The sequence below is a fragment of the Ananas comosus genome, linkage group 7 (assembly GCF_001540865.1).
Source record: "Ananas comosus cultivar F153 linkage group 7, ASM154086v1, whole genome shotgun sequence".
NCBI lineage: Eukaryota > Viridiplantae > Streptophyta > Magnoliopsida > Poales > Bromeliaceae > Ananas > Ananas comosus.
In genome coordinates this window covers 5140694-5161122 of record NC_033627.1, presented here as the reverse complement: position 1 = coordinate 5161122, position 20429 = coordinate 5140694, and the positions used below count along the sequence as shown (strand labels likewise).

Genomic DNA, 20429 nt, shown 5'->3' with positions numbered 1-20429 from the left:
TCTCTCTCTCTCTCATTTATTCTATATATAAATAAGGGAAAACTTCAAAAACCTCCCATGTGGTTTCGTAGTTTCTCACTTTGACCCCCTGTGGTTTAAAGTGTATCAATTTGCCCCCCTGTCGTTTTGTTTTTATCTTTTCGGTAGCTTTTTCGTTAATATTTCGTTAAATTATATACAAAAAACTTCATATACCCATCTAGATTTATCAAATATTCACTTTAGTACCTTTTAATTTTAACTTTATTACTGATTTAAGGAAAAAAAAATAATAAAATTGATAAGAAAAAGAAAAAAACAAAACCACAGGGGGGGCAAATTGATACATTTTAAACCACAGGAGAGCAAAGTGAAAAACTACGAAACCACATGGGGGATTTTTGAAGTTTTCCCTATAAACAAACATATTAGGAGGAACCAATGTCACTTACAAAGCTCAATTAATTAGCCTCGTGATTTCCATTGGAAAAAAAATAAAAAAAAATAAAAATAAAAGCCTTATAAATTTGGACCACAAAACAAAAGGCCAACATAAATAAGCCCAAGAGAGAGATAAGTACCCCACTGCTTTTAAATCCCAGTATGTCACCAGCTGCCTCCTCTCAATCCTCAACAACAGCAACATCTGCTACTCCTCCCAAAAGCGCTTCTGAAGCCACAGCTTCTTCCTCAGCCATGGGGAATTGCTTAAACACTACCAGCTCCAAGGGACAAAAAACGCTTCCCATCGACGCACCCTTCAATTTCCCTTCCCCTCTACCAACATGGCCCTCAGGTTCGTACTTAATTAATTGGTACAACTACAACTTCATTAATTTTGGATTAATTCACTCTTGCATTTCTTTTCTTTTCTTTTAATGCGAATTTTTCCTTATGATTTTAGTAATATTATCTTGTCATTTATGAAATCTTCAAATCTCATTAGAAATAAGTTTTCTTTTTTTTTTTGGGAAAAAATTAGTTTTATACGAATACTATGGTATTCACACTTTTTAATAAATTTTGGGCATTTATCTTTAATTTCACTTGATATTGTTATTTTTGTTTTTCAGAAACGAAACATCTATACACTGTACATTTTATATTCTTAAGTTCGAAAAAACCCTGTTTTTAAAAATTGTACAAAGTATTTAAACTTTTATTTTTTTTTCGGGTATTGGAAATTTATTTTATATATATATATATATATATATATTAATAATATAAAAAAATAATATCTAATATAATCATGAAAACTTTTAAAATATCTAATTTATCCTTATTTTTTTATTTTAAATATACTCCTCATATTGTTCTCCGTTTTTAAAAAATGCTCGTGCTGTAAGTACTGGTTAAGTTATTATCTCAGGTTAAATCCGAATTAAATTTCTATTAAAGTTAAAAAATTAAAATATCTTTGTTTTTTAACTTAAGGGCAAATAAAAAAATAGTGATGATAGAAAAATATATTTGAAAAGAAAAAAAATTAAAATATTTCTTTTGTCCCTATCTTAAGGGCAAATAAAAAAGTTAGTGATGATAAAAAAATATATTGAAAAAGACAAAATAGTATTTTTATAGAAATAACAGTTGTTGCTAACTAACAGAATTTAACTTTAGGAGTATATTTGAAATAAGTTAGATATGTTAAAAAGGTATTTTTAATAAACCTTCTAAAAAAAGATAAATTATAAAGTCGAAAACTTTTCAAAAATATATAAATAATTGCCCTTAAAAAAAAAGAAGTATGTGTATCCTCTCAACTAAAGGCATCCTAAAATTTCCCCCTCAACTTTTCTTTAGGTTTAAACAGAGACACGTCAAGTTTTATTTTTTTACTTTTTTCTGTTTACTAGAGTCCTAATTTTTATAAGAAAATATAATACTAAAATAATAATATATGTTATTTCATATAATAAAATTAAAAATAAAAATAATAATTAAATATTTATGATATCATGTTGACGTCACTGGTTCAATGAGTGATTAATTGCTGAATCAGTGATCCTTGATCCAGTAATATTTTTGGGTTGTTATTTGACCTGGTTTTTAAAATACTGCGGTACTTGAGAGTTCTCCATATATTTTTACCTTTTTTAATTTACAAATAGTTATATTCTTTTCCCCTGTATCTAAATAACCATTATAATTTTTGCAAATAAAAATGTTTAATTTATTAATTATCGATTTTAATAATTTATTATTATTATTATTATTATTATTAGGAGGGGGATTTGCTACGGGGAGCATAGATCTGGGGGGTCTAGAAGTGCGCCAAGTGCCCACATTCACCAAGGTCTGGGCCACATTAGACGGCGGCCCAGGCGATGTCGGCGCCGGATTCTTCAATCCGACAGAAGTCCCCGCCGATTTCTATTCACTGGGGTCCTACACCCAACCCAACGACCGCCCCCTCAACGGTTGGGTCCTCGTCGCGCGCGACGCCCAAGAACTCGGCATCCTCGCGAAACCCCTCGACTACACCCTCGTGTGGAGCGCCGAATCCACCTCCGTCAAACGAGTCGGCGACGGCTTCTTCTGGCTGCCGACTCCTCCCAGCGGCTACAAAGCCGTAGGACTCCTCGTCACCGACTCCGCCCAGAAGCCCCCGCTCGACCTAATCCGCTGCGTCCGCGCCGACTTCACCGACCAATCAGAGCCCGACACGTCGCTCTGGTCCACCAACGACGGCAGCTTCAGCGTGAGCTCACTCCGGCCGTCCGATCGTGGCGTCCGGGCGCGCGGCGTGTGCGCGGGCACGTTCACGGCCCAATCGAACGGCTCTCCTTCGCCGACGACGACTCTCGCTTGTTTGAAGAATCTCAGCGCCGAGTTCACCTCCGCAATGCCGAATTTAGCGCAAATAGAAGCTCTGATGCAAGCGTACTCTCCCGTGATATATTTGCACCCCGACGAGCAATTTTTCCCTTCTTCGGTAACTTGGTTCTTCAGCAACGGGGCGTTGCTGTACCAAAAAGGGAATCCGAATCCGACCGCGATCGCCCCCGACGGGTCGAACCTCCCGCAGGGAGGGTCGAACGACGGGGAATACTGGATAGACCTTCCGGCAGATGACAAGCTGAAAGCAGAAGTAAAAGCAGGCGATTTGAACACCGCAAGAGTGTACCTCCACGTCAAGCCGATGCTCGGGGGCACATTTACCGATTTAGCCCTGTGGATATTCTACCCGTTCAACGGCGCCGCGAGGGCGAAAGTGGAATTTGTGAACGTCTCGCTGGGGAGGATCGGGGAGCATGTGGGGGACTGGGAGCACGTGACGCTGCGGGTGAGCAATTTCAGCGGGGAGCTGCGGCGGGTGTACTACGCCGCGCACAGCGCCGGCGAGTGGGTCGACGCGTCACAGGCGGAGTACGATCCGTCGGGGGGGAATAAGCCCGTGGCCTACGCGTCGCTGCATGGCCATGCAGCGTACGCGAAGGCCGGCTTGGTACTCCAGGGCAATGAGAAGCTGCAAATAGGTATATATATACTGTTAAATAATACGAAACAACTGTACTGCTAAAAATTTAAACTGTCAGAGAATTAATGTGCTATAATAATATTTATATAATTCAATAGGTATAAGGAATGATACGGCGAAGGGGAAGAAGATGGATACAGCGGGGAGGTGGGAGTTGGTGGCGGCGGAGTACGACGAAGTAGGGGAGGCGGTGGCGGAGCCGGCGTGGTTGGAGTACATGAGGGAGTGGGGGCCGAAGACGAGCTACGACATCGCGAAGGAGCTGAAGGGCGTCGAGAGGCTGCTTCCGAAGAGGCTGCGGAGGGCGCTGGAGAAGCTGGTGGCGGAGCTGCCGGCGGAAGTGCTCGGGGAGGAAGGGCCGACTGGACCCAAGGATAAGAGCAGTTGGACCATGGATGAAAAATAAATATTAAAGAAATAATTATTGTCAAAGTCAAATTCACAGGAGACTTTTCAACTGTAGGCATCAGCATTCTGAAATCGCCCCTGAACTTTTTTTTTTTTTTAATTGAGATCCACTCAGCTTCTAATAATTTAGAATTGAATAAATTTAAAATTTTATCAAATTTATTGATGGTTTTACTAAATATTATGAGTTTAATTACTTTTTAGTGAATGAAAGTTATTAAATTGGATAAAATTTCTGAGCTAATTAAGTATAAGAACTCAAATAAAAAAAAGGATCTCAATCCGTAAAACAAAAAAGTTGAGGGGCTACTCCAAAATATTCTATAAGGGATTTTCATATATTTCTTTCAAAAAAATTATGAGTAATGCTATCGGTATACTTCAACGTGAAATACAAATTTTACACCCACTGTACTAAAATTATTAATACTTTATTTGTCACATCAATTTTTTTTTTTTTTCAAGTTTAGAATAGAGAGGGTAAGACCTACACTCTTTTTCAGAAGTACAAAAAGTATTTTTCTAGAGCATGTATCTTCACATCAAACCATTGTTGGCTTATTTATTGTGTGAATTCATTATTGATTGTTGCTGTTAGTATAATTTGCTCAGCTGTTTGAACTTGCATCATCTGCCATGTACATAGAAGTTACTTTGCACTCACAATCTCATTAATGTAGTAAAACTTTTCAAAAGCAAAAATTTCTCCATGTAATTAAAATAAAGGGATGATATAGAGGATGTGATGTCAGGAAAAATTCTAGAATGCAACGGGTATATTAGTGACGTGGCGTAACAAACCAATCAAATTAATTCTTTTAAGAATATATGTCCCATCATGATTGTAAAAAAGTATTTTTATTGTATTTTTGTTTGAAAAGAAGGAATGCGATTGGCTTGTTATTGATGACGTGGTGCAAGTGTGACAGTGTAGCATTCCTCGTGATGTCAGGGCCATGATAGGTGTCCTAGCGGGCATTATGCCACGTCTGCTAAAAAGTTCTCAGAAGGAATACGCAATTAAAGGAAGCTTTTTTTTTTTTACAGGAGAAGTTTAAATTTCCAAATAAAATACTATTTGTACATTCTGAAAGAGAATATATGATTTAACGCCCCATCATTCAAGGGTTTATTTCTATCTTTTAAATTTTTATTATTTATATAAAAAAAATAAAGTTGACCGGGACAAGAATCAAGTTTTGACTTTTGGATGAAAAAAAAAAAAAATAAGAATTGTACTTATTTTTGAAATATACTAATAGCATTGTTGTTAAATATTACGAAATAATTATTATTCTCTAAAAATTTAAACTAGTAAAAAATTATATTTAAATATTTTTATATTTAACACTCTTTCTTTCGTCTGAGCTCGAAATTTTTTACTAAACCCATGACATGAATTTAAATTAAATAGAAAAAAATTAATAATACTAGGAATTTGACGTGACTCGAACTCAAAATCTACTGTTTTGATATCATATTAAATATATAAAACAACCACTGTATTTTAAAACTTAAGCTAATAGACAACGGTGTTTAAATATTTTTGCATTTAACGATTGCTAACTTTTAAAAAAGTACTAACAAACAATTGCTAATTTGCGCGGGTTCCAAAGCAGTTTCGCTTGCAGATAATACCACCAGCAAGCTATCGTCATCTACCAGAAAAGTACACAAAACAAAATTACTCTTGCCTATTTTTTTAACTTAAAATTTAAATTATCTTACTAAGCTTGATTTGCCCTGACCATGTATGCTTAGAAGGGCATAATTTGATTGGCCAGGTACTATTTTTGATAATTGAATTCTGAAGTAAGGTGCGCTACCTTACAGTGAAGTCCAGGCGAATGTGGGACTGGGAGGCATGTAACTTCTGAACAGAAGCATAGAAAGAAATGTCAATTAAATGAACACCAAACCATGTTTCCAAAACTGAAAAGAGCATGGCCACAAAAAAAAAAAAAAAATTATTGCACAAAGGGGATAATAACAACACCCATTTTGTCAGAAATGGATACACTTTTTCAATTTAACCTTATACAAGTAAAAGACTTATCATGTGATGAACAATGATATAATAATTGTAACATAATAGAAAAATGAAACTCGGGCTTGCTCTGTGCCTAACAAAATAACATCCATTAATATCAGCTTCCTCGCACAAATCAGTATATTTCGAAACGAGGCAATCAGCAATAATGCAAGTGCAAAATGTTAACTTAACTAGGAGAATAAAAAGATATAAGAACACAAGAGAAGCTGCGATTTCCAATGCTGCGCGCATGGATGTAAAATTGAAATAAACTCGTTGCATAATTTCAACAGCTGTGCATCGTAAGCTGCCTTATAATTACAATTTTCTGAGAGAGAATATGTATGTCTGTTCAGTTATATACATCAATATTGCAGTTATGAAGGAGTATCACAGAAGGAAGGTAAATAATATTTATTATTTTGTTAAGAGAAGGCCTCACCTGCAGAGTGATCATTTGAAAGCATGGTTGTAATCATGGAAATAAAAGGTCTTATAGATGAAATGAGAGAGCCACCGCGAAGCCACGAAACACAGTACTGCTGCAGAGACAACGGAATTCCTTGTGGTGGCTGAAGTTAAACTATGTCCGGCCGCTGCAACAATCCCGATTAGGGCTAATGAGAGAACTTGAAGAGAAAACTCGAGGGCCTTTAGAAATTTCAATCCTCCACGGCAGCTACTGCATTGCACAACATGCGACCAGTATCTGAAAGGAATATGATTAGAACAGAAAATGTTTAGCTCACTTCATGCTTGTTTGGTAATTACGAAACAATAACGTTATTCCCGACGCAAAATTATCTTTACATGTATTCCGGCAAAATCTGAATTTCGCAAATCACCTTCGAAAATTTAGGCCCGCTTGGTTGCACTATTGTTTATCCACTTTTAAAAGAAAGAAGGAAAAATCAAATTCTATGTTGCGGAGCAAGCCAGGTATCATTGTTAGTCAGCTTGCAAGCTCATTTTACTTTGAAAAAGAAAGACAAAGAAGTGAAAAATTATTGTCGAACAAATCTCTAAGGTGTATAAATAGTGAACAATCCCATCAAAAGAAAACGCAGTTTCAAGGGTGTATATATATAAAAATTCAGTTAGTAAAGTAGCATATATGTCAATAAATGATTTTTCAGTGGTACATATACAAAATCTCCAATAATCAATTAAATAAAGAGTATATAAACTGTGATTGATCAACTGGAGAATGAAGCAATCCACTTTAAATATTGTTGTACCTGTCCATCAGCTGCTCTCTCGGGGGAGTTGGTGGAAGCTGCTCGCTAGACATGTTCCCCCAGTCAACCTGATTGTTTGAATATTTTCGTAACCAGTTTCTGAAGGCTATAACCATGGCATCTGACTTTGTTGGCACATAACAAGCTTTGAACCAATTGGAAAAGCCAACTTTCGCGATCTTGCGCTCCTGAAGATAAGTGCTTATTTAGTAAAAAGGAGGTATATTAATAGGCCAAAAGGAGTTGGCATTAATCAAAAAAGCATTAAAACAAGTTTATGATGGTATCTTCAGAAAGACATAGATTATGACCAGAAAGCACAATTAGATGGAGAATGAAATAAGCGTCATCAACTAACAAGGAACAGCCCCAAATAACCAAAATGAATCAAACTGGAAAACCTGAATATTGTTTATACACGCGAACCAAGTATTTCAGTGCTCATGTAAAAAAACTGCAAAATGCTCAATAAGATATCACACTAAACAGTAAAGGTTGGAATATATGATAGGCATCTTCAAATTTTCCTACCTAAAAAGCTAAACGGTAAGATGGCAAAGAGATAAAACGCAAGGGTCATGGATAGTACCTCTACATGGAGAAGATAATGGTCAGAATCCAAAATAAGGTTTTGTCCCACATGACGCATCCATCGCCGAAAAAATAGCTCAATCCAAACAGCAAAATTCCTTTGAAGTACAAAAATCAGTCGGCTTCTTCCAGGACTGACTGGAATACACATGAATATGAGAAGAGACCTCTTGAGCCTCTGCTGGGGTTGAGCTGAAATATTCTGAATTAGCACAACTTAGTTGCTAAGATGAAAGAAAAAGAGAGCAGAAATTTCTACATTGTAATACTGTTTGAACAGGTTATATTTGAATGAATACCTCTTGGACATTCCTAGATGAAGCAGATCGGCTAATAGTTCCGGCACCATAAAAGAGGCATGGAGCTGCAAATTTAAAATAGCCAAATTCCAGATTTGCAAGGAAACCGCTTTTACTTGATTCTGTTATTGTTATATCTATAGGTCCACCTCCCTCTCGATCAGCTTCAGCTGTGAAATAAGTTTATCTATTAGCAATCTTTCCAAATAAGTCAACCTGGAAATATATATTGGAATCAAATAAATCACAACAAAGCTTGGTTTAGTTCAAGACCATGTGGGCCAATAGGCCCAACACTGAAAAAAAACTTAGTAATGCTAAAAAAGAGAAGTCTATAAGAGTTACTTATCTGCCAGGTTCCACACGTCTCCTTGTTCTCATTATTCCACGATGTGCGTATGGAACATGAGCTGGATCCATGAGGTTTTCTATAAGGACTTCATACCTGAAATGTTTATTTAGTAATCTCTATTTTAAATACAGATAGGTCACGCATGAAAGCTAGATGGTTAGCAATGAGACTCATGTCTATAGCAAAATCTTTGTAAATGATAATTAATACTGCAAAAGTATAATAAGAAATGGGTTTGATTAACACGAGCTCCGCAAATAATCAACCAGATATCAACTTGGTTTCTAACTATTACGTCATTTTAATTTAATTGAAGGCTCAAACTATATTAAACAATTCAATCAGGTCCTAACATCAACTTCTATCCATGGAACTTGAGGGAAACCCAATGCATCATCACAAATCATTTTAACTAACTTAATATTGCATCCTAGTCACCAAAATTTTGCCCTAAGGTAGCTTCCAACATTTGAGCATGGAAGTTTTCAATTAAAATGTTTATGTGGAACAACATGCAAACCTTCAGCTGCCACCCACCTACAACAGTCCATCATCCCTCACGGATAAGCCACTGATAGGATTCGATTGAACAACTTGATGAAGTTTGAGCCATCAATTGACATTAGTTTAGAAATCAGAGCGAAACTGTTGATCTACCAATAAATATACACAAAGTTCAGAAAATATGCACCCTTCTTATGCTGGACAAAAACAGATTAACCATCCTTCTTAATAGTTCCAATGGAATGTGAGTTGTGAACAAGACTGGTGGACAAAAAGGTGTAAGAATGAGTGTGTGAACAAAGAAAGATGTGAGAAAAAACAAGCTACTCAAAAAAATATTTGCTTTAGGATCTAGAAATTATGTGCACATAAAGATTTATTTATATATACATACACTTGTATGTGTAGCTATGCTTGCTAAGAGTGATACAGCAACAATAGAGAATAGAATTATACCCATATTGAAGTTCCCTTATTCCCATCGAACAGGTGTATGATGGGTCATCCAACTCTTCGATGTACGGAGGTCGTTTCATCTCTAAGATATCCTTGTACTGAGGATCAGTGCTAGGCCAAAACCACAAAACTTTATTCTGTACAACGCTAGGATAAACAGCAGCACAAGCCTTACTGTTCAAATGAACCTGAGAGTATACACGGTAAACCATACAATTCAGTGTTAACACAATCACATGAAGAAAAGATTGATAAAACACGTAATAATGTCAACAAGCTCATGAGGCAACTATCACAATGTCCAAGCACCAAAATTTTGCTTATCACACATGGTAACCAATTATCTTTATCTATTAACAATAAATTTAGGCATTAGCGCAAAATCAAGCATTTTATGAATGTTAAATAATTCTGCAGTTTGCTTCTGTATGAAAAATTGGCCACATATCAAGAAGGTACATATGAATTGAGAGGTGCTGCATGCACCTTATTTGCAGGGATACTATAACCCAAAGAATTTTACTCGCACAAGATAATTTAATTATTTTATGAAGTTAGAATTGCAAAAATAATGGTGGATAATCCATAAGTTAAGATTGCAAAAAATAAGGTGGATAATCCAGAAGTTGAAATTGCAAAAAGTTAGGGTGGATAATCCAATTAGGACTCAGGAAAGACACCTTAACAATCTTCATTATCGTTCATATTTGTCATGCTAATATCTTTGCTTCCAAGAAAACTAGCATGTCCAAATTAAAATAGTTTGTTTGTTTGTATAACCTGACGCCTGAAGTTCTACTGTGTACAACTTAACCTAGATTACCAGCAAGAAATAAATTATCTTGAACAATCCATGTGCTAAGGAACACCAAAAAATACACCACCTCCATCAAAGTTCACCTCTAACATGATGGAAGCACAACTTGTAACAACCCAGCCTTGAGCACTAATATCCCTTCGGGCCCAAAATGCTTAAATCAATTATTAAGCCAACATGGGACTAATGGGGCATCACAAGCTCCCCTCGTTTGAATCCTAATGTCCTTATTAGGTCCAATTCCTTAGGCATTCCCTAATCCAAGATCACCTGATGTAAGACCCATCTCACACTTTCGGCTGGCAAACCAGCTTTGATACCAAAGGCTTGTTTGTTTTGGCGAAAGTGGGGCTTGTTTGTTTTGGCGAAAGTGGGGCTTGTTCGTTTTGGCGAAAGTGGGGCTTCTTTGTTTTGGCGAAAGTAGGGCTTGTTTGTTTTGGCGAAAGTGGGGATTGTAGTATATTGGAGTTTGGCCAATAGACTAAATTGAAATTTGTGTCAATGATCGGCGTGTCTGTGCGATGTTGGATTAAGTTAGATTTGTCCTGGCATAAAACGGAGGCGAAAAAGGGCTTTTGGAGCATAAACTAAGCTGAAATTGAGTTTTATGGGTTTTCGTACGCCTGGAATGAGAAATAGGGCCCTCGGAATGAGGAATAGGGGGCTCGAAAGCATTGTTCAAAGCCGTGGTAAGTTTGGAACTCACTTGTGGACACCTGAGAGTATAGTTTGCGAATTCGGTTGAATTCGGGCCCTATGTTGAGGGCGCCCAATGTCACTGTAGAAGCCCGGAAAAAAGGTCGATGCATGGATGTGATTGAGGCGGTGCATTGGTGACTCAGCAGTTGACTCAGCTAGTTTCGGACACTGGTTCTGAGCACCCGGAAGAATTTAGGGCGTACAAACGAGAATTCGGTCTGTGGTCTAGGCGCCCATGAGATGATTCGAGCATATTTACGTAGCTTTCAGATGGCCCAATACTTGGAACGAACGCCCGAAAGTCCTCAATCGTGAAGTTTCAGATGCCTAAAAGTGGGATTCGATCACCCGAAAGTGTATTTTTCTATAAAGGTGCAATCTTTCAGACTCTGAGGGCTTTTCCACAATTGTTACAAATATATATATATATATTAATATATATTATTATATATATATATATTAGAGAGAGAGAGGAGAGGGAGAGAGAACCGGGGAAGCGAGAAGAGAGACGGGGGGAGAGGTGCGGCCGTCTACTGGTGTGGATGAGAGAGAAGAGAGGGCTCCGGGCCCCGAGAGAGAGAGAGAGAACTAGGCTGGAATACATATCAATAGCATCAAGCTATTGGTGCTTATTGATTTTTGCCCTTAGATTGAGAAATGGGATGGTTAGGATGATGTGGGTCCCTAGGGTGATGTGAGTAGTTGGTTGAATAGTATAAGCTAACGGGGGTAAAAATAAATCAGAGCGATTAAATTAACGGTGGAAAACTCGATAGCACAAATCCTTGGTAACTATCGATAGTATCCAGCCGGACTCATATATATATATATATATATATAAAACAGAGCAGCTTCTCTAGGGGTTACCCTATGCGTGAGTGAGAGAGAGCGAGAGAAGTAACAGAGGGAGAAGAGAAAGAAAGAAAGAAAGAAAGAAAGAAAGAAAGAAAAGAAAAAGGAAAGGAAAGAAAAAAAAAAGGAGGAAGGAGAGGAAAAGAAAAGGAGTGGAGAAGACTAGAGTACTAATTCTTGCTGCTAAGGATTGCTAGACTTCTTGGTATCGACAATCTCTTCTTCCTCCTTGCTTTCTTTCTAACAACTATCCAGGTTGGTTCCATTGTCGCTGAAACTGATGAACTAATCACTATGTCTATTCATCTTGTATGCCTAAATTTCTGAGATGCCTGTTAATTCTCTTGCATGATTGTATCTTTGGTATATCATTCATAGTTATGATATTGGTGGTATTATTCTGGATATTTATCGATCAATGTTGGGGATTCTTGTCAGATTGTTTATATTATTGATGGATTGAGTCGTATACTGATTTCATGTCTTTGCCATTGTTGAGGTAGTGGGACATTATGTAAATAAGAAATTAGATTTTGCAATCTGTATTTATTGATATGTCAAGATGTTGTGTTTATCTAGTACACTGATTTGATGTCGTGAGTCCAGAAGACCTCTACTCCTATGACACTTGTTGTTACCTTGTTGAGTGGAGATTGATATGATCTGTAGATCACGAGATGAGGTTAAGTTATTCTCTGTTAATGCAAGAGGTCTCAACTGTATTGTGTACTCGCGTGGAGTCGCTCCCCAGCTAGTGGATCCTCTGCAGGTATCCCTTGCAGCTGTGAGATTGATCGAGCTGCAGCGGCTGTGCGATTGATTCAGTCGCAGATGGTTGTGCCTGTGCTATTGATGGAGCCACCTAGTCGAGGGCCTTAGTGGGCATGTGCAATTGATCAATGTGCCACTTGGCCAGGTACAAGCTAGACCAGATGGACCGTATGAGACTCAGTTATGCAACTGTGCGATTGATCGAGCTGCAGCGGCTATGCGATTGATCGAGTCGTTAGTAGATGTGCAATTGATAGAGCCACCTAGCCCAGGGCCTCGTTCAAGTGCCAAAAGACCTCAGGCAGATCCTTACCTTGTTGGCCTCGTCTCATGTGTTGGAGAGGTGGCAAATGCCCTCAAATGAAGTGCGGCCGTGATGGAAAAAAGTAACAACTCATTAGTTTGCGCGTATAAAATGTGATGGAGATTGATTAGTTAAGTTTTAATATATCTTTTATTTAGTTTGCACATTTAAAATAAAGTGAAAATTGATTAGTTGAATTTTGATATTTCTTTCACTTTAGGATTTTATTGTTGCATTATTATCATTTATACACAAAAAAATAAATTTAGTTATTTTAAATTACATTTTATAATTATATCGAGATACAATTATATTATTTTTTATTTATTATATTATAAATTATTATTTATTAAGTTATATAAAAGGCAACAATGTCATATAGGAGTCGGCCAGTCAAATCGGCCGTGCTGAGCCTTGCTCCCGTGGCCCGATGGCCCGGCACGGCCCGGCACGACATAGGCCTGGGCTATGCCGGGCCTAGAGGGTACCCAGGCACAGCACGGCCCGGCCTGTGTGGTCAGGCCCTCCCGAGCCGCGCCCAGGCAGGGACTTGGGAGTTGGGTACAACCAGTGTTTGAAAAGGTGCGCCTGAGGCGCGCGCCTTAGCGCTTAGGCGCGAGGCACGGGCCTCAGCGCCTCAGCAATAGTGAGGCGAGGCGCTAGTGCTGAGGCGCGTGCCTAGGCCCTGAGGCGCGCGCCTCAGGCGAGGCGCGAGGCGCACATAAGGCGCGCGCCTCAGCATATTTAATATTTCTTGGATTTTGGACTAAGGTTTTCGGGTTGTTGGATTTTGGGTATAAATTTTATGTTTTAACCCGATAAGCTTAGTAAAAGATTCTATAAGAAACATAAAAAAAAACCCTAATGAAATCATCTACTGCCCTCTCCTTCTACCGCCCTTCTCTCCCTATCCCTTCTCTATCCGTGGGCAACTTCGCATCCAGCAAGCATCCGCAGTAGGAAGAAGCAAGGAGGAGCAGTGGTCAGCACTCAGCAAGCATCTATTGTCAAGAGCAGCATCAGTTTTTTTATTTACAGCGGCACTGCAGCAGCAGAAACAGGAGCAGCGGCAGCAAGAAAGCAAGAACAAGCAGCAATCAAGTAAGTATTGCCTCTATACTCCAATATTTTTCCTTTGAATCTATTTTTAGTTATTTTTTTCAGGATTTGATGTATTTTTGAGATTTTTCTTTTTTTTTTCATATGTTTTTACTTTTTTTGTTTCGATTGCATATTTCTTGATCCAGTTTTTTGTTTTGAACTTGTTTTTAGTTATTATTTATAGGATTTGATTCCTTTTAATATTTTTTTTATTTTTTCCCAAATGTTTTTTTTTTTTCATCTAGGGCAGATGCCAAGTGTTTGGCAATGAAAACATTTAGGGCTTGTTTGGTTCATCCATTTTGGGTATGGAATGGGAATCGGTTTGATCAAATCCGGTTAATTTTGTTTGATTCGCATGAATCGGTTTGGGATTCCTATTCCGAACTGAAATGGGAATGGCCCATTAGCCTTCAACTTGATTCCGGTCTTCTAGCCCGGATTGAGATTTCATTCCGGAAGCCCACTAAGTTCTCGAAGTTCATGTGACCATCTTACCCTCCTTCTCTTCACCCCCTTTCTCATCAAAAAAAAAAAATCTATCCTCTCTTAAAACCCTATCCCTAACCAACATCAATAAAAGTTTTTAAAAATAAATTTGATATTGTTTTTGGAAAACTTATTAGAGAATAGTATTATATTTTTCATAAATTTTAAATAATATAAATTTATATTTGAGAGAAAAATTAGTATTATAGTATCCTATAATTTTTTTAGTTTATACGAACAAAACAATGAAATGTGAATAACTCATTCCAATTCTCAATCCACAAATAAACCAAACGTCTTGGGGGAGTGGGCCATTCCAATTACCATTCCAATTCATTCCCATTCCATTATCCATTCCAATTCCACCCTTAAACCAAACAAGCCCTTAGAGTTTCTTGTTGGAATTGGAATCCAAAAACGCTGATGCTGCTAGCTTCAGCCTGGCAAAACAAATTTCTTTACTTTTTGATAGTTATTTTACTTTTGTATGGTTATTTTGGAGTTTTTTTTTAATGTGGAATATCAAATTAAATTAGATTTAGTAAATGTGGGCCTTGCCTTCTTGAGGCGCGCGCCTCGTAGTGCGCCTCGCGCCTAGGCTCCAAAAAGGTCTTGCGCCTTTTTGCGCCTCGCGTCTTTTCAAGCACTGGGTACCACCCAACTCCCAAGGCCTTGCACCACCCAACTCCCACTTTGGGAGTTGGGCTGTTACTTTGGGACTCCCAAGAGTCAAAGAGTTGGGCTGTGGCTTTGGGAATTGAGCTTGAACTAAAATGCCCTTCCCAACAGTCAAAAATTGACTGTTGGGAGGATATTTTGGTCCAAAAACTTTAAAATTTTAAAAATAATTTAAAATTTTAATATTTTTATAAATATATTTTAAAATTTTAATTTTTTTTACTGATATATTATTTTTTAAAAAATTAATATTTTTATTTTTATTTTTTAAAAAATTTAAATATTTTTAAATAAAATTAATAAAATAAAAAAGAGCTGGCCCGAAGCCCGGCCCGGCCCGGCACGGCCAGTGCAGTCCAGGCCGGGGGGCAGTGCTGGGCCGGGTTCCAAGAACTTTGGCCCGGCACGGCCGACATTACATCCCTATATAGGAGGCCAGTTTACTGGGAGTGTGAGGACTCAAGAGTTTTCGATAAAAGAAACATAGGAAGTGAGGAACTTCACTTTTTACATCATTCACTTTCTGCCAAATAAACAACAGAAGTGGAAAAACTTTACTTCGGCAGCCATAAAAACAAACAATGGAGGAGAAGTAATCTTCATCTGAACTGTAGTTCAATCCAAAGCCCACTTACGGTTAAATAAAGAGGCTCCAAAGGCCCCAAATGTAACGATCCGACGTCTAACACTAATAACTCATTGGGCCCAAATCAAGAGTCCCGCTTAAGTTCAGTTATTATTACAAAGTCAGCCTTTGGTTCTAACATCCTCAATCATAATTTATTTCCCATCCCATGAGACATCACATCACACAACTAGTGCCCAATTTGCACTCAATTGAGCTCCCAATTATATGATGCAATTCTAAAACAAGAACCATCTAGAAAACTACACTAATTCAAAAGTAAAACACGAGTAAATCATGTTTTAGAACCCCAAATGGAGCTGACCTGGGGGCCGCTGGACGGCGCCTGGGGAATGTACTTGCAGTTGCCGCTGCCGTCGAAGCACCAGCCGTGGTAGACGCACTGGAGGCGGCCGCGGGGGTCGATGCGGCCCTCGGAGAGCGGGGCGAGGCGGTGGGGGCAGCGGTCGTCGAACACCTGCCACCGCCCCTCGGCCCGGTCCCACCACACCACCACGTCGAGCCCCATCACCGTCTTCGCGTGCGGCGCCCGCTTGTCGAGGTCGCACAGGGGAGCCACCGGGTACCATTGGGCGTACCAATCGAACTTCGCATCGTCGCCCTGGCCGGCGCCGATGTCGAAGGGGTCGGAGGCGTCGGAGAGGGCGGGGGAGGGGGCGGAGGAGAGGCCGTGGGAGCGGAGAACGGTGGTGGCGGTTCGTGCGGGACTGCGGTGGCGGCGGAGGTGGTGGTGGAGGGAGAGGGGAGGAGAGGGTTTAGGGTTTAGGGTTTTGGGTGGCGAAGGAGAGGGAGTGGGGAAGAGGCGAGGAGAAGGGAGGGTGATGAGAGATAGCATAGTGGATGATGAAGATCGAGGGGAGGGGGAGTGGGAGGAGGATAGTTTTGAGCAGGGAATGTGAGGATGAAGAAGCGACGGTTGGAAGTGTGTGAGCCTTGTTCAGTTTTGTTTTATGGGAATTAGCTAAACTATACTTTTTGGTCCTCAAACTATGACTGTTGTGACACTTTGATCCTTAAGATTGTGTTTGGTTCGGGAACAAAATGGCACGCTGATTTTTTCATCTGAAAATAGTAAATTTTCTATGTCTAAAATAAGCTGGTATAATCCCGTATGATCTTGAAAGAGCTGTTCCACCATCCTTTCTTGAACAAACTTTGTTTCCAAATAAAAACAAAGTTAATTAAAATCTAATCTAATTTTAATTATGGTATTAAATTATTAATTAATCTAATTAATGTATTTAAGTCATTACATATTTGTTTAAATAGTAAAGTAATTAATTTATTTATTATTTATAATTAATTAATTAATTAAAATTAACATTTTAATCAATTCATTCAATAACCGATATTTAAATTGATCAATCATTAATAGTTTGATTAATTAATCTATTTCATCTTTAACTAATTATCTAACTAAAATAACTAATTAAAAAGTTGTTATTTTTATAATTAATAAAATATTTTTAATTTAAAATTATAATTTTTATTCCTTCTGTTCTAATCTAAAGTATCTAAACACCACTATCTTATTCTCCAAAAACAACTCAATTTTCATGCAAATATAAAATTAATATAATTCCTACTTATACCTCAACTTGTATTTATTCTTGAAATAAGCAATTTTTATTTATACCAACACCAAACGCAGGCTAAAGGTACAAGTACCTTCGGCCCCAATTATCTTACTAAGTTTATTTGCGCCTAACTGACCGACCCTGGTGCAAGTGGCAGAGAATTTAGTGATTGGTATCTGAGGTCTCAAATTCGAATCTTAGTTTATTCACATTTTCAACTAAATTTATTTCTAAAAAAAATAAAGTGGATAGCATGCTATCTTTCTCTCAAAAAAAAAAAAAAAAAAAACTTATCTACGCCTGCTCTATTGCCGAGGAAAAATTATATGCTATTTTACATACACTTCAACTAATTAGTTCGTGGGCAGCATTCTATACAATTATCTACAGATATGTGTGGAAAGAAGTTCTCGCTATTCTTTCTGATAACGCACTGGGCCTTTGTAGAAGCTCATGCTCTTGCCAATGCAACTTTGTAAGATCATATTATCTTACAATCTGATCTCCCTTGTAATGCTGGATGTATTTCTAAGTTGTTGATAAAATAAAAGAAAAAAAAACAACACATATTATGTTAGAAACAGATCACTATCATTTAATGAATAACTAGTAAATTACCCGCGCGATGCTGCGGATATAAAATTATTTTTATAATAAATTATATATTTTTTAATATTTTTATATAGTTTTATAAGTCTAATTATTAATTAAATAAAATGTTATATAAAAATAATTATGCGCAAAGTAAATTTATACAATAATTTATTTTATAAAATTTATATGAAAAGAATTTGAGATAAATCTATCAAAATAATTTAAGAAAACCAATAAATAAAAAAAAATGTAAAATTGTAAAAAAAATTATTTAATAAATAATTGATATATTACACTATACACTATATTCTAAAATTTTTAGTCCTAAATAGAATTCTATATTTTTTATTTTACAGCCAGTATTTTATGTAATTTTAAATAATTTATTAGTAAATTTTATTACGCGATTTATTACGCGTATTATTAGATCTAGAGAAAATTTAAAATTTAAATTTTGAAAAGTTTAAATTTAAAAATAAATATTCATAATGTAAAATATAAAATAAAATTTAAAATTTAAAAACTTTTAAAATTTAAAATATCAGAAATTTTTTAAATTTTTAAGATTTTTATATATATATATATTATATATTATATATATATTATTGTGTGTGTTGTGTGTGTGTGCTGTGTGTGTGTCGTGATGTGTTTGCTAAAGAAGAGAGAGAAAGAGAGGGTTGGGGGACAAGCTGTCCATCTACAAGGTCTACCCCATAACCCGTCCTTAATGCTTAGATATAATAACTAATAATAATAATCAATAAATAATATAAATAATAATATATACTATATATATCATATATACATATATATATATATATTATAATATATATTAATATATTACGTATAATATATATTATAATATTGACTAAAACCTAGATTTTATGTAATTTAAATTACATTTTATTAGCGTTAAATTTATATTACGCGATTTATTACGCGTATTTATTAAAAATCTTTAGAGATTTAAAATTTTAAATTTGAAAGTTTAAAATTTAAAATAAATATTATAAATCTAATAATATAAAAATATAAATTTAATATTTAAAACTTTTAAAACTTTAAAAATATCAAAATTTCTTAAATTTTAAAATTATATAATTATATATATATATTATAATTATATATATATATAATATATATGTGTGTGTTGTAGTTGTGTGTTGGTGTGTGTGTGTAAAGAAAGGAAGAGAAGAGGGGTTGGGGGACGACGTGTACTCGGTAAGTCCCCAAACCCTCCTTTAATGTATTTACACGTATTATTAGATTTAAGATTTAAATTTTAAATTTTTAAAAAGTTTAAAATTTAAAATAAATATTATAATTTAAATTATAAAAATATTAATTTAAAATTTAAACTTTTAAAATTTAAAATTATCAAAATTTTTAAATTTTAAATTTATATATATACTATATATATTATATATATTATATATATATATATATATATGTTGTGTGCTGTGTGTGTTGTGTGTGTTGTTGTGTGTGTATAGAAGGAGAGAGAAGAGGAGGGTTGGGGGGACACGTGTCACTCTAAGGTCTCCCAAACCCTCCTTTAATGTAGTTAAATAAATAGATGATATAATTGTAAAATAGTAGAAAAAAAAATTAGGCTTGCTCCGCGCGTAACGGAATAAGAAAAGTTAATATCAGCTTCTTTGCACAAATTATTATATTTCGAAAACAAGACAATCAGCAGTAATGTGAGAGCAATATGTTAAGTTTGTTCAATTATTGAAAAACTCAAATATAAATATGGATTTTTTTTTGCATTTAGGTCCCTCACAACTTTTATTTTAATAAATAGCCTTAGCAAATTTATATTTACATAAATAACCATCTCCTTGCCACACAAGCACCACGTTTAACAAAAGAAGATTATGTTAAGTTGAATACGATAATTCAATCAATGTGTTTAAACATGGTGATGAAATTACCGTATTTATAACCATACTTTAGTCCCTCTATTCTTCGACTTACGAGAGATGAAAAATAAAACAAATACGGTGAAAAACACAAAAAAGAAACACGATAATCCAATTACCGTGTTTAAACACAATAACTAAATCATCATGTTCAACTTAAAACGCTTATATGACTCTTCCGAGTCCAACATAAAGCTTTGCGTGGCATGAAGAGTGTCATTTCTCGAAATATAAATTTATTGGGATCATTTGTAAAAAAAAAAAGGGTTAATTACACCAGTAGTCCCCAACATTTCCACCAATTTTCACTTGAATCCCCAACCTTTTTTTTTTTACAATTGAGTCCCTAACGTCTTGATTTTATTACAATTAGGTCTCAACCGTTAAAAAAAGGGTTAAAATTAACGGAATCACCACGTCAACGTCTATATGGCAACCTTTTGCATATCAATTAGGTCCCTAAACTTTGCACATTTTTCATTTTAGTCCCTAAAAAAAATTCAAAATTTTAAATTTAAAATTTAAATCTTAAATAAAATTTTTTTGAATTTATAAATTTAATGGGTTAATTACACCATTGGTCCTCAACCTTTGCACCATTTTTCAATTTGGTCCCTAACCTTTTTTTTTTTTTGC

General features: G+C 36.1%; 2 protein-coding genes and 1 long non-coding RNA gene across 5 annotated transcripts; 1 reads left to right on the top strand and 2 right to left on the bottom strand.

Moving 5' to 3' along the window:
• LOC109713470 lies at positions 389-4465 on the top strand. Its single transcript, XM_020237566.1, has 3 exons — positions 389-775; positions 2205-3458; positions 3559-4465. Exons 1-3 carry the CDS (start codon positions 583-585, stop codon positions 3864-3866), a joined length of 1755 nt encoding a protein of 584 aa, XP_020093155.1. The 5' UTR covers positions 389-582; the 3' UTR covers positions 3867-4465.
• LOC109712594 lies at positions 5389-5750 on the bottom strand. Its single transcript, XR_002216915.1, has 2 exons — positions 5695-5750; positions 5389-5526 (listed from the first exon to the last, which is right to left on the bottom strand). It is a non-coding gene; the product is annotated as an uncharacterized LOC109712594 (long non-coding RNA).
• LOC109712593 (protochlorophyllide-dependent translocon component 52, chloroplastic-like) lies at positions 6124-16622 on the bottom strand. Of its 3 annotated transcripts, none has more exons than XM_020236230.1 (7): positions 16002-16622; positions 9341-9528; positions 8378-8473; positions 8029-8200; positions 7728-7910; positions 7139-7326; positions 6124-6609 (listed from the first exon to the last, which is right to left on the bottom strand). In XM_020236230.1, the coding sequence occupies exons 1-7, from the start codon at positions 16530-16532 to the stop codon at positions 6354-6356; spliced, it is 1614 nt and encodes a 537-aa protein (XP_020091819.1). In that variant the 5' UTR covers positions 16533-16622; the 3' UTR covers positions 6124-6353. The 3 variants fall into 3 exon arrangements, with proteins under 3 accessions (XP_020091819.1, XP_020091820.1, XP_020091818.1); XM_020236231.1 differs by having other exon boundaries at positions 7728-7907; XM_020236229.1 differs by having other exon boundaries at positions 7728-7931; positions 16002-16621.